At 36.0% G+C, this 15,561-nt stretch overlaps 2 protein-coding genes across 2 annotated transcripts in view; both read right to left on the bottom strand.

The window, feature by feature from the left end:
* Nucleotides 1–5,412: 5,412 nt before the first annotated feature.
* On the bottom strand, nt 5,413–6,369 carry LOC102436609 (olfactory receptor 6C2-like). The gene has a single exon (XM_006101325.1). The coding sequence runs from the start codon at nt 6,367–6,369 to the stop codon at nt 5,413–5,415; it is 957 nt and encodes a 318-aa protein (XP_006101387.1).
* A 3,760-nt stretch (nt 6,370–10,129) lies between these two features.
* The window catches only part of LOC102436299 (olfactory receptor 6C2-like), a 20,907-nt gene continuing 15,475 nt past the window's right edge, over nt 10,130–15,561 (bottom strand). Inside the window, 1 exon segment of the mRNA XM_023764813.1 lies at nt 10,130–10,150. Within this exon segment, the coding sequence (XP_023620581.1) occupies nt 10,130–10,150 (21 nt within the window).

Raw genomic sequence — 15,561 nt, 5'->3', positions numbered from 1 at the left:
TCAAGGGCGGGAACAAAAAGGAGGACATATGTAATACTCTTTGTAATACTTTGAAAAATAAAACAATTAAAAAAAAATAAAACACCATGTTAAGAAAATGGAACTAAGTTAATTCCTGAGAGACAGTATTTTACGACCACAGGGATACCAACCACAGTAGCTCATATGGAGTTATAGAAATGAAATGTATCTGAAGCCTGGTAACCTCTTCTTAGTTCATCTCTTCTTAACTTACAATTACCTTTCCTCTATTGGCAAACTGTTTGCAGAACAGTGTTCCTGGTTGCAAAAATGTTTTGTGTTTGAGTCATTTTTTTTTTCTACATATGTATGTGCATTATCTTGCCTAGATATACAGAGCACAATTTTGACAAATGAATTGATAGCAAAGTGTAAAGGTTTGATGTCTATCTTGCAGGGATGATTCCTGTTAAATTTATAAGTGAGTAGGAGAAGACACTTTTGGAACATTAACAAATATGTCATTTTATTGAGGAAAGTGCATGTCTATGTTTGTGTACACACACATACATATATACACACATGTATAATATATGTGCTTCTCTCTTTATATATATACTAGATGCCCAGTGCACGAAATTCATGCACTCAGGGAGGGACTTCCTTCAGCCTGGCCTGCTCCCTCTCGGAAAATGTCCGACTGATGGCTTAGGCCTGCTCCATGCTGGGAGGGGCCCTAAGCTGTCATTTGGACATTCTTAGAGCTAGCATGGAGGTGGGAGAGGCTCCTGCCACCACCGCTGCGTTTGCCAGCCATGAGGCTGCTTCTGGCTGAGCGGCACTCCCACTGTGGGAACTCACTGACCACCAGAGGACAGCTCCTGTGTTGAGCATCTGCCCCCTGGTGGTCAGTGTACGTCATAGTGACTGGTCAACTGGTAGACTATCTGCCCCCTGGTGGTCAATGCACATCATAGCGAGCAGTTGAGCAGCCTTAGCATATCATTAGCATATTATACTTTGATTGATTGAACAGACGACCTGACGACAGGAGGACTGGACACCTGGCATATTAGGCTTTTATTATATATGATTTTCAGGTATGAATAACATGTTGACAACACTGTTTCTGGTTACATTGAGATATCTTTAATTTAACAAATGCATAATCAGGCATCTATTAATTTTAATATATATCTCATTACTTAAAAATTACTTGCCTTTCCCTGGCCAGCATGGCTCAAGATTTAGAGGGTCCATCTGGGCACCATAAGGTGGCAGGTTTGATTCCTGGTCAAATGCACATAATTGGTTTAAAAGTTCATTCCCTGACCCCATGTGGAAGGCAGCCAGTTGATGTGTCCCTCTCACATTGATGTCTCTCTCTCTTCCTCCCCCTCTCCCTCCCTCCCTCCAACTCTCTCTGAAAAGCAATGGAAAAAAACAACAACAAAAGTCCTCAGGTGAGGATTAAAAAAAGAAGAAGAAAAATAATAAAAAATTACTTGCATTAATTTACTAAGGATTTTTTTTAAAAAATCACATTATATTAGTTTTCAAAAGCAAACATCATTGTATGGAGATGATAAATGACAAAGATAAAATACTTACTCTTCTGACAATCATAACCTCAGATGGTCACTTAATCCCCCATATCCTCAGAGTGACAAAGGCTGACCAAGAATGTGTCAGCGGAGATAGGTAGTTGTACTGCCAATGACTTATTTTTTTCTGAACCCTTACTCACACTCAAAGGCAGGATTTCTCTGAGTGTTCCAGCTTTAAAATATTTAAAGATTTTTATCAACATGATTTTGATCTCACTTTAAATCAAAGCAATGTTTTCTTGTACTCCCTTTAAGTAAAATGCTAAACAAACAAGCAAACAAATAATCCAATTATAAAATGGGCAGAGGACCTGACAGACATTTCTCTTAAGAAGATATATAAATGGCCAACAGATATATGAAAAGATGCTCAACTTCACTAACTATCAAGGAAATGCAAATCAAAACTACAATGAGATACCTCATTGTAGCCATCTCTTAAATTGGCTATTATCAACAAGGCAAGTAGTAACATTTGTTGGAGAAGTTGTGGAGAAAAAGGAGTCTATATTCACTGCTCGTGGGAATGTCAACTGGTGCAGCTACTAAGAAAAAATAGCATGGTATCTTCTCAATAAATTAAGAATAGAGTTGCTATATGATCCAGAATTTCCTCTTCTGGGTATCAACCCCTAAAACTTGAAAGCACTTATTTACAAAGATGTATACACCCCTATGTTCATTGCAGCTTTATTTATGGTGGCCAAGATATGGAAGCAAGCAAAGTATCTCTCAATAGATGATTAGATAAAGATGATGTAGTACATATGCACAATGGATTACTACTCAGTCATAGGGAAAGATGAAATACTGCCTTTTGTGACAACATGGACCTTGAGAATATCATGCTAAGCAAAATAAGTCAGACAGAGTCAAGTACCATAGGATTTCACTCATATGTGGGATATAAAACTGAGAACAACAAGTGAACAAACAAGACAAACACACAAAAAGTCAGACACAGATAACAGTATGGTGGTTACCAGGGGAATGGAGTTGGTGGGGGTAGTAAAGGGACAATATATGGTGACAGAAGATGATTTGGCTTTGGGTGGGTGGCACACAATGCAATATACAGATAATGTGTTATAGAAAAGTACATGTGAAGCCTATACCATCTTATTAACCACTTTCACCCCAATAAATTCAATTAAAAAATGAAAAGAAAAAGGGGAAAAAAAGCTAGAATGTGTAAGACCTCGTTTGGGTTTTTAGAGAACTTGAAGATATGATGATGCCTTTGGCATACTAGCACATTTAAATAAATAAACAAACAAACAAACAAACAAACACTCATGCCCTTGGTGACTCTGACTCAAAAGTGACTAAGAATTCTAGTGTGTAAATAACTTTTGGGATAAGAAACGCTCCTAAAGGCAGCTGTGGGGACTGTGTCCTTGGGGACAGAAGTAGACATGAGCATCAGAAGCAGGGAATGTGCAAAATACATCACCATAGGTCTTTAAAAATTAACAGGAAACAATTTTCCTTACTTACTAATTTTTATGAATACATTTTAATTATAAAATAAATCTGATAAAAAATAAAGTACATGTAAAATCAAAATGGCAGAGAAATAGATATTTGAATATGTACATTCATACATTTTTTCATATACATGTGGATATTTATTAAGCATATTTAAAATATAGGAGCAATTTATAAAAGTAAGACATAAAGTTCTATATTTTAGATTTAAAAACACTGGGAATGAAATATCACTTTAATAGTTAACAAAAGCTTTAGCATAAAAATTCCTATATATAGTTCTAAATTTATGCATGTTCCATTACTTTTTAAAACAATCTATGTTTTTGCATATTTTAAAAATTTTACTAAAATGGCTGCAAAGTAGTTATTTGAAGTTATGTATCTGACCTCTAGAGACACATACTTTTTCAGAATAATATGAAAACAGATTATTTATTAAGACATCACTGAAGATTTAATAGTGAAATGTCAATTGTTTGGTGTGGGAAAATTACCTTAGCTCCTCATACTCATCTTCAAATTTATTCCATTTATCCTAGCCTGTAAGAAATCATATCTATTGAGTATCTACACTAATAAAAGAGAAAGATGCAAATTGACCATACCTTCGCAACACCCACCAGCAAATCAGGAGTGACTATGAAAATTAACCCAACAAATATGGCTGGTTAATTTGCATATGCAGGTGCCGAGCATCCGGGGGCAGGATACAGGCATTCTGCACCGCCCCAGCCACTTTGGGCCTCTGGGCCGTGTGGGAAGGCAGAAAGGTGGCTTCGGGTCAGAGCGAAGGCAGAAAGCCTGCACCGGCCAGAGCGAAGGAGGTGCCAGCAGCCAGGGGAAGGAAGGCCCATTCTTGCATGAATCTTTGTGCATCAGGCCTCTAGTTGCAATATAAAATACCAAATTTTTGTATATGGAGCTAAATTTACTCCCTCATTTAAGTTTATGGATTGTGAAAGTGATTGATTGAGGGCTCAACATTTTCAGCACAAACCTTTGTGGGATATCTTAAACATACTTCTGATAAAATTACACACTTTACTGCTACCAATGTACATAAAGAGTCAAGAAAAACTAAACATTACAGAGCCATGTTTTTTTCCACAAGGTTCTCAATGCCATAGACCAGCCGTGGGCAAACTACGGCCCGCGGGCCGGATCCGGCCCGTTTGAAATGAATAAAACTAAAAAAAAAGAAGACCGTACCCTTTTATGTAATGATGTTTACTTTGAATTTATATTAGTTCACACAAACACTCCATCCATGCTTTTGTTCCGGCCCTCCGGTCCAGTTTAAGAACCCATTGTGGCCCTCGAGTCAAAAAGTTAGCCCACCCCTGCCATAGACTCATTAAAGAGTGGAAATGGCAATGTAAACATTGGTTATTTTAAACAAGTGTTTGAAATATGTAAAGTAACTAAAATTTTATTTAGCTAACTTCTACCTCACAGTGAATATAAAAGGATGTAACAGAGGAACTTCACGGGAAAGGCGTGTAAGAGCAGGAGATTTGAAGAAGGGTGGGTGGTATTACAACTTTGTGTATATTACTTTTAATACTATTTTTTCCCCATCTGATTGTCCTGGGCCAGGTTTGACTTTATGGCTGTCTGAGTAGGAGTATACCAATAGGCAAGACATAATGTCTATACCATTAAATTTAACAGTATGTATTTCTAAGTTGAGGGTAGGTTATAACTGTACCCATGTAGCCAAATTAGAGGTGACTCTCAATATTGCTCCCTTAGTAAATGGCAGGGATAGTGCTGTGATACTTTACCTCTCAAATCAGATGACAACTGACTGGAGGTGGGAGAGAAGAGAAGCTTTATCAAACTAGCTGTGATAGCCTGTCCTTTGGGTAAAGACTATACCCGAGACAGAAGTTCAAGTTCATTCATTATCAACATGAAGCTTATAAAGTCATGGAAGCATGCATATCTGGCCAGTAGGTGGGAGAAAGGGATGGTGGATCACCTATTGAATATTTGCATAGAGCAGGTCTGGAAATGGTGCACATCACTTCCACACTCATTCTGTCAGCTACAACATAGGTTACATAGTCACATCTTACAGGGTAGAAATATGTGAGAAAAATATGGCCTACAGTGTTTCCAGGGATGGCAACCAAAATATTTGGCAAAAACAGAAATTTCTGCCAGATAGTAAGCATAAATAACTTAGAATTTAGTTTTAATGGGGAGTGAAAAATTAAATAGTCAACGTTGACTGTAAGCAAGTCTAACAACAAAGTGAGAATGTCGATATGACTGGAGAATAGGTCATGCAGAGACAAATAATATTATAACTTCGGGTTTTCTGCCTAGTTATCCTTTCTTTTAATTGGATTCAATGACTCCTTTTTCTCCGCATCTTTAAGAGGAATGAAATCTTTTTAATTGTGTCATGGAAAGCTTGTTTCACTTGCTTGTTTCTCAGTGTATAAATAAAGGGATTCAACATGGGTGAAATGGATGTAATAAGGAGTGAAATCCCTTTATTTATAGCTACCTCATCCTTGGCTGAAGGTTTGACATAAATGAAGATGCAGCTTCCATAAGTAATGGAAACCACAATCATGTGGGAAGAACACGTGGAAAAGGCCTTTTTCCTTTGCTGGGCAGAGGGAAACCTTAGAATAGTCCTGATGATATAAATGTAGGAAAGAACCACACATATGAGGGTCATGATGAATGTCAACAAGGCACACACGATAACCATCTGTTCTATCAACCAGGTGTCTGAACAAGAGATCTTCAGCATAGGAGATGCATCACAGAGGAAATGATCAATGACGTTCGAATCGCAGAATTCCAGGCCCAGACCCAGACTGATTGGTGGGAAAATGATGATCAGTGCTGCTACCCAACAGGAGAAAATGACGTTCTTGCAGACTCTGCTGTTCATGATGGTAGTGTAATGCAGGGGTTTGCAGATGGCCACGTAGCGATCATAGGACATGGCAGCCAGAAGAAAAAATTCCGTTACTGCAAAGAGGTCAGTAAACAAGAGTTGACTGACACAAGCGTTATAGGTAATGGACTTGTCCCCAGATAATATGCTGTATAGGAATCTGGGAACACAGGCAGTTGTGAAAGAAATTTCTAAGAAGGAGAAATTTTGAAGGAAGAGATACATCGGTGTTTTTAGGTGGGAATCAATCAGAGTGAGGGTGATGATGGTTAGGTTTCCAGATATACTCAACATGTAGGAAAGAAATAGAAAGATAAACAGCAATATTTTCAGTGGAGTGTTATCGGTCAGTCCCAGCAAGATGAAGGTTGTTACTGTAGTTTGGTTTTTCATCCTTGATTATTTTGCCCATTCTGCTTCAAATAATAAGACTTTATATGAGGAACTCCAGAGTCCAGGTCATCTTATAACGTGAAGAGAAGTAAATCGGAGAGTCATTCCTAGCTCAGTGGGGAAGTAAGCATATCATACATGCCAATGTTTGATTACCCCTTTGTGTCACATAATCTGACTGCTATATTTAAATCACATATTCGCACTGCTGCTTCTAATTACAATTTAAATTTAATTGGTGTCTGACAAATCCTATATAATAAAAGGCTAATATTCAAATTGTTCTCTTGACCTGGAGTACAACTGGGAGTTCAACCAGGAGTTTGAACAGAGGGTGGGGCCGGCTGGCCAACCACCCTCAGCCCCTACCCTTGGCCAGACCCCACCCATGCACAAATTCGTGCACCAGGCCTCTAGTTATATTATAAACATCAATGAAAGCAAGTCCTAAAAATTGCTTTTGTGTGGAATATTCTAACTTCTTCCTACTTCCAAGAAGTGGCTTTGGATCCAGTATTCTGACTTTACCCTACTTCCTAACTCCAGAAATGCTTCTACCAGAAAAGTTCCTTAAAAAACTAACACAGGCCTTTGCTAAGAAAATCCTTGCATTAAAATCTACATGTGTATTAGCAATTAAACTGACAATGAATGCTTATCACATAGTTTATTCTGTTTCATTTTATCCAGTGGAGTTTCTCTGAGGTGTTTTTAAAACATTTTTATTGGATGCATGTTCTTAAAGGTTCATTGAAACCTGTTACAATCCAATCTTTTTGAGGGTTTCCTCACAGAAACTTTATATCAAATATATGTATTTTATATCATTAATATTAACCCTTGGCTATATTCTACTTCTACTGTTAGAATATCTATGTTTTACATTTTTATGCTTTTTAGGATATCCTAGTGCTACAAAGAAATCATCCCCCCCCTCCCCCTTACAAGCAGAAATCTGGAATTATCTACTCTGGTTATTAATTTCCTTTTAAATTCTTTTGACAGGGAAAACCCTAATGCCCTTTAACTATCTGCTTTGTTTCCTCAGAAAATTAAACATGGAGCTCCCATTTGACCCAGTAAATCCACTTCTAGGAATATATCCCAAGAAATCAGAAGCACCAATAAGAAAGAATATTTGCACCGTTATGTTCATAGCAGCACGATTTACAATAGCTAAGATTCAGAAACAGCCTAAGTGCCCATCAGCCGATGAGAAAATTAAAAAACTGTGGTACATCTATGGTTTCATTTTCCTCTAGATTTTGAGAGCCCTTTTCCCATCAAGGCATTATAGTTAAGACCAGAGCTTTGATATTGACTTTTTCTTATTTATTTTTTCAATTATTTCTTTCTAAACCCGCTTGACAATGACATATTTTCACTCCTCGTTGTATATATTTACTTCAAAATTTGTGACAGACAAATAAGGGAACATTTGAAGTATATGTATAGAGCTGAAGAGCAATATCTTGAATTTTTAATGTTTTGGGTCAGCCTATTTCAGCTTGAAATACACACTACCACCCATCATAAATATCATTTAGCAATATCAGGTTTAACAAGGCTTAACAATTTCTTAAATATACTTCAACATTCTCTATTAAATTTTACCTCTTCTCTGTCTTATTAACCACTTATACATCAACTCATGTGGTCTTTGCATCATTTAAACTGCTCTAGCCAACATCACCACCAGCCTCCCTCTTGTTTCAATAATTAAACAAACTTCAGACTTGATTTAACTCAAGTTCTCTTCTGCATATAAACCGTGAACTTATGAAAGTCTTTACAGCTTACTTTCTACCATCTCACATTATCCTGAATTTCTTTCTATCATTTTGTCTATTTTTTCCCATTCTCCTTCATAGCTCCTTTTCCTTTTCTAATTTGTTGGTGCATCTGAAATATTTTTTTCTAGGAAATATCTCTTTTACTCTGCCCTGTAGGAAGTTCTAATAAATAAGGTTATTTCAGTGGGCCAATGATCCCTACATTTACATCTGCAGGAATATGTTACAGTATTCTGACTGCAACTTATTCTTAGATATCTAGATCAGACTTAGATGGTTTGATCTTACACTTTTCCTTTTTTCAATCTGAAAGTCCTTGAGCAATTTGATTAATTTCTTTATCTTGTGTCATTTATTTGTGTGTGTAAGTGTGAAAACTTCAGATAAAATTATATGTACATCTTAAGGTTATAATGAAAAATTTAGATAATATAGATAAAATTTGTACAACTGCATCTGGAATTTGGTGACCATTCATTACTATTCAGTATTGGGCGTTCTTATTTTGTTATCTTATGATTTCCTATTGAGAGTCCTCTAGATGTGCATATTTAAAGATTGTTAATGTGGCACTCATGACTGTGTTCCCTTCCCTGTCAACAATAAGTCTGGTTTAAAAACAATATTTATTGTTCTTTTATTTTACTCTGATATTCAGTTTTCTGCAAGTCCTGCTATTTCTGTTATCTTTTAATTTGTTCCTTTTATTCTCTCACTCACAACACTACTTATACCCTCAGTGTCTTTATCTCATAGCTGAAATATTGCAGAAACATGTTAACATATGATTCACATATATCTTTGCTTTTCCATTTCAGTATTTTAAAATTAATGCAATCAGAATCATTTTTCTAAAGCCCAGATGTGATTAACTGTCCCCTATGTGTTGTGGACAATATTTGTGAACTGACATTTACCCCATACTATGTATTTCTCTGAAACTCTTGATCTACCTCTCAGTTAAATGGACGTTAATTAATGTTGGCTTTAGGTAAGAGTTGAGAGGAGGAAAAAAAGGAATGCATTATTGGGTTTGAGTTTAAAATGCATCAAGCATTTAGGTTGATGAAATATTCTAGGCAATAAATATTTTATTCAGAGTAATGAGTAAGAACAAAATTTCTCATCCTTAGAGAATTTATAAAATTTCTTTATCAGGGGATAAGAGAGTTGAGGAATAGGTAAGACAATTTAGTGGTTCTGAATAAGATCTCGATGTTTGAGGACCTTTACTGTCTTCCACTAACATGGAGCAGGAATAGCAGAAAGATAGAAAAATGAGATAGATTTCTGCAGTTACTTCTCCTTGTAGAGATCTAAGGGGAACAATAATTAAGTTGCTCCTTGAACACATGAAATAAAGACTTAGAAATTTACATAGTCTTCCCATTCTAAGATTGGTATAGAATTAGCAAAAGGGTGTTCTCCTATCTTGTGTGACATGAAACTAAAGACAAACCTTAGATATTTCACAAATTTTCCTGCACTGCAATTTGCCACAGTAACACTATCAGTGTCTTATAACTTATACAGAGAACTACTAGAACTTAAGAGTAATATGGGCAAGGGAAACAAAAGATCCAAGGCTGTGATGCACATGAATAGGTGTTTGAGGACCAGAACAGAGGATGGATACTGACATCTTTACTTCTTATCACATGGAAATGATGTAATTGTTCCAGAATCAAGTTGAACCTGGGTTGAGGGGGGCAGCACAAATGCATGAAGATGATTCACTAGAGTGAGGTGGTGGAATTTGGTAGGAAGGGAAGACTGATATCATGTTAAGGAAAAATATTTCTTTTTTTAAAGTGAAATGGAGTTTTGTAACTGAAACATTAATTTTAATTCTTTCAATCACTTTTTTTGACCTCATTATAAAACTTAAGCTTCTTAGTTAGCATATGGAGAACTTTCTAATATTTCTGCTATCAGTCCACAAAATTTCCCTCATTTCTTGTTTTTTCCTACTCGGGTACTTGCATTGGCTACAAGCAAGAGACAGTATATCATAGTGACTAAGAGTATGACCTATAGAGTCGGGCTGCTGGTGTCATTTCTCCTGATTCAATTTGCTTCCCTAGGCTTATCTACTAGCTGTTTCCATTAACGACGATGCTTAAAATTACCTGTGGAATTTCTCAGTTGCTGGTCCTTTTGTTTTTACAGATCTCTACACTTGTAGTCTCTTACTGCTCTATCCCTATTTTAAGTTTTGGTTTAGGTAATTCCATGAGGAATCTATCTATAACTTTTTAAGATTGATGTATCATTTCTTCTTACTATTCCCATTGTAGAATGTGATTATTTTTTTATTATTCTCTGATGACTAAATTGTCAAACTATATAAACAAATTTTATTTTGACATTATTTTGTCCCAAGCAGCAAGCTTATATCCAGGGCATAATAAGAGTTCCTTAAAAGTTTGTGGAAATAATGAGAGAATGACTATCATATTTGCCATATTTTTTTAACATGTGTTTTAAAGGTATTTTATTCTCTGGAATAAGACTGTGGAGTTCTCATTTCCCTATTCTCTTCGGGCTCAGTTTCCTCCATGATATTTAGCTCATGGAATCATTGTGATTGTTGATTGCTATAGTTCACCAAAGTGCCTGGGAGGTAGTCAGTTAAAGCTTTCTCTCCTTTCACTTCCTCCTCCTCCCTCCCATCCTATAACCTGCTGTAATACTTATGCTAATGTGTGAGGGCACTAATCAGTGACCACTACACTATTGTTTTTTCTGCATCCTTTTGTTTGTTTGTTAATACTCATCATAGAATATTTTTTCCATTGATTTGTAGAGAGAGTGGAAGTGAGGGAGGGGTAGGAAGTGAGTGAGAGAGACACATGAATTGGTTGCCTCTGGCAGGTGCCCTGTCTCAGGCCTGGGATGAACCTGCAACCCAGATACCACCCCTTCACCAGGAATCAAACCCCAGGCCCTTCACTCTAACCGCTGAGCAACAATGACTAGGACAGTTCCTGCATTCTTTATAAAGCTTGTGAATTTTGGTGCCTCTTATAACCTGTTCAATGTCCTGTGAAGAAATGCTAAGGGCAGAGTTTAGAGACTGCAATTTTGAACATGAGGCAATAGGTACTTCACATTTCTTTCTCAACCCACATTAACACTAATTACATGGGCAGGTATTTCCGTTTGTAAATAGCTGCAAAGAGTGAAAGTCTTTGGTTTTCTCTGCATTTCAAAGAGAAAAGAATTTTCCATGAGAAATTTAACTAGTTTGGTATATTAATGGCTTCACTTATTTCTAGCAATATCTCTACCCCATAGGAAAGCTACAGGTGTGTTTTCCTAAGGTCTGGTGAATTGAAGGTAGTTATTACAATCAAGGCAGTAACAAATATCAGCATTAGAGTGCTAGAGACAAAAAATTACCTATGGTTTACAGGCATCTCTGCAGAAAAGGAGCACTAATCTAGGCTGAGAGGGATAAATAATTAGCTGCTAACAGGTACCTTTTTAGATAAGGTCCTATAGAAATTGACCTTTTGAACCAAACTGAGAAAATTCATAAGCTCTCAATACTTCACTGTGTCATTTTAACTCAGAGCATTGTTCCATTCCTAAACTCTCCTCCCTTTCCAATCTCCAATACTTAACTTTTGTGATCCCAAAATTTAAGTGAATGTTCCAGTAGACCATTTTGATTCAAGTGAATTTTCTATTTATTATATTTAAAGGAATATTTGCAAATAAAATGAAATCATTGATTTCTAATAACAACATTTCTGATAATATGTATTCTATATAATGTTGCTATAAATACTCATGCATTCATTCAGAAGGTATTTATTGAGAATCTATGATATGACAGGTAGTGCTACAAACATTAAGGATAAAGAGTAAGCAGGTACTGACCCCTCTCTAGTGATGCAGGTAATAAATATTTCAAATGAACATAATTCCTTCAGATTTCTTTTTTATAATACAAACTAACATTAGAAATAACTATTTCATTTTTCAGAGACACCCAATATTGGCATCTCAGATTTTAAGCAGATTAGTCATATTTTCCAGGACTAAAGAACTAGAAATTTGAATGACAAAAGAAACTGAATTACCAAACAAAAACCTACTTACTCTTAGGGAAGGTAATCCTGGCTTCAGTAGACTGTGTAATCCTGGTAGTTCCAAGGTCAAAGTAAAAGTATAAGTGGGGTCAGTTCATGTGCCCAAATGCTCCTTTTATGAAGACATACACATTCATGGATAATTTGTTTTCTAGTAGAAAGTGCCAAAAGACTCTCACTAAAGATTCTATTTCACTTTAAACCTAGGGAACAATTTCTTATATCAGAAATCTGATATAAAATTCATGTATTTTAAATGTCTGAGAAATATAAGGTAATTCTTAAAGAAGATTTTGAAAAAATTGATTTCTGTTTTCTCTGGGAAAAGATTTTTACACAGTGAAGGAAGATTAAGATGACTTTTATAACCTCAGACTCCTATGGATGTACAGGGGCCCTCTGTGTGGATAGTAATGGGCCCTTATGACCAAGTTCAAACATGACTAATGATTTTAATATGCACTGAATTTTGGCAAAATACCTAGAGGGAGCAGTGGGAATAGTGTCCTTGGAGACAATAAGATGCAACAATTTTAAGAGCCACATTCCAAGTGCAGAACAATAATTGTATGATGACAAGATTTCTGGCTAGTCTTCAACCCATAGATAACAAAGTGTTAACAAAAGACAACAAAATTGCTTTGTCTGCATTTTCTATGAAAACAAAAATTCTTGAAAGTGGTATAGAGACAATATCTAATCCGACAACTGTACATACTTTCCCTGGGTAAAAATATATGTTTGTATCACAATTTTTCTGTATTGTACTCTTTTTACGTGTAAGCCATTATCTAATAAAGCTTCCCATAGTTCATCATTAACATTTATATATTAAAAATCTCATTTTTAATAAACATCATTGATTTTTTCTGTTTAAATGATCAGAAGAGGAATTTCTGATGTAAAACCCACTGACCTATTAGAATTTTGAAGTGTATTGCCACATTTTGCTCCCAATGTGTAATACCGCATTATATGCACACCATGTTTGGTTCTCTCTGTGTCACTTTTTGCATGGTGGGATCTGAAGGAATCCCACACTTATTCCTTGCTTGAGTTTTGAGTCACCAAGAGAACAAAAAGTAGGCAAGTGAAGGGATTTTAAAATACCAATTTTATTATAGATAGAAATATTTAAAACGTGGCTTTGAACATCCTGAGAAGAACCTCCGGAGTTAGCCATATCTCTCAGATAGACAGTTCTAGAAACCCAACTCTACCCCACCACTTGGGGCAGAGCATTTGTTTCATGAATTTAAACAGAGTGACATCTATCTGTAGATAAAACAATATGAAACAGGAGAGGGAATATTGTAGTTCACAATCCACCTGTCGGGTAAGTCTATTTACAACCCCAAGGGAGAGATAGTAGGTGAGTGCGCAGGAGGTTACACAAATCAATTATTGATAAAAATCCTCCAAATTTTAGAAATAAATCAGAAAGTGACAGTCTGTCTTTACCATGTCATGGTTTAACAGGGCCGTCCAATAATTAATTATGCAGGAAAATGCACAGGGATTTGACGTGGCTATGTATTTTTGCTTAAACTCCAGCCACTGTGAAGTGATACATTAACGGTAGATTTGTGTTCAGTAGAAAACATATCCTAAAGATCATAGTTTTAGGGCACTATTGGATATTAATTAGCCATTTGAATATCTATCAGATACTGCACAACAGTCTTCTTTTTTTAAAAAAAATTATCTTTATTATTGAAACTATTATAGATGTCGCTCTTTTTTTCCCCATTGACCCCCTCTATTCCAGCTCTGCCCACCCTTCAGGGTTCATCACGCTATTGTCTGTGTCCATGGATTATGCATATATGCATATAAGTTCTTTGGTTTATCACTCTGCCCTCCCCCTATCCCCTACCTTCTCTCTGAGAATCATCACTCTGTTCCATGCTTCTATGTCTCTGGATCTATATGGTTCATCAGTTGATTGAGTTCATTAGATTCCACACATGAGTGAGATCATGTGACACTTGTCTTTCTCTAACTGGCTTCTCCTAAGAACACATATAAATGGCCAACAGATATATGAAGAGATGTTCAACTTCACTAGGTATCAGGGAAATGCAAATCAAAACTACAATGAGATACCACCTCACATAATAGCCATATGTTAGAATGGTTATTATCAACAAGGCAAGTAATAACAAGTGTTTTTGAGGTTGTTGAGAAAAAGAAAGCTTTGCTCACTGCTGAATGTAAACTGGTATAGCCACAGTGGAAAAACAGTTCAATTTCTCAAAAATTAAGTGTAGAGTTACCATATGATACAGAATTTCTTATGGATATCTACCCAAAATCTTGAAAGCATTTGTTTTCAAAGACATATGCACCCCCATGTTCATTGTAGCATTATTCACGATGGTCAAGGCATTGAAACAACAAAAGTATTTTTTGACAGACGGTTGAATAAAATGATGTGGTATATATATACAATGGATTACTACTCAAGCAAAGGGAAAGATAAAATACTTGTGACAACATGAATGGATCTTGAAAATATCATGCTAAGCAACATAAGTTAGACAGAGTCAAATACCATAAGGTTTCACTCATATGTGGGATATAAAACTGAAAGAACAAGTGAACAAACCAGACAAACAACAAAAACTCATAGACACAAAGACAACAGTATGGTGGTTACCAGACGGAAAGGAGGTGGGGGTGGGGTAGCAAAGGAACAAATTACTGAATATGGTGATGGGAGATGATTTGGCTTTGGGTGGTGGGCACACAATGCAACATACAGATCACATTGTATAGAAATGTACTCTTGAAACCTATACAATCTTATTAACCACTGTCACCCCAATAAATTTAATTAAAAATGAAAAGAAAAAAGGGGGAAAAAAAGCTAGAGTGTGTAGGACCTTTTCTTGTTTTTTAGAGAACTTGAAGATATGATGCCTTTGGCACGCTAGCACATTTAAAAAAAATGTACTCAGTCTATAAATAAGTAAATAAATACTCATATCCTTGGTGACTCTGATTCCAAAGTCACCAATAAATCTAGTGTGTAAATAACTGTGGGGGTAAGAAATGTCCTAAAGGCAGAAGTGGGGACTGTGTTCTTGGAGACTGATGTAGACATGAGCATGAGAAACAGGGGATATGCAAACTACATCACCATAGGTCTTTTAAAATTAATAGGAAGTGATTTCCCCTATTTATCAATTTTTATAAATACATAATTTTTATTGTAAAAAATAAATCTGATAATAACAAAGAACATACATGTAAAATCATACATTATATAGAGATCGCTATTGCTAGTATTTTGAATATGT

The sequence above is a fragment of the Myotis lucifugus genome, unplaced genomic scaffold (assembly GCF_000147115.1).
Source record: "Myotis lucifugus unplaced genomic scaffold, Myoluc2.0 scaffold_350, whole genome shotgun sequence".
Taxonomy (NCBI): domain Eukaryota; kingdom Metazoa; phylum Chordata; class Mammalia; order Chiroptera; family Vespertilionidae; genus Myotis; species Myotis lucifugus.
This window is presented reverse-complemented; position numbering and strand designations above follow the sequence as displayed.

Excerpts from the sequence above, each read along its gene's own strand:
- LOC102436609 (XM_006101325.1), bottom strand. The coding sequence starts at position 6,369 with ATGAAAAACCAAACTACAGTAACAACCTTCATCTTGCTGGGACTGACC.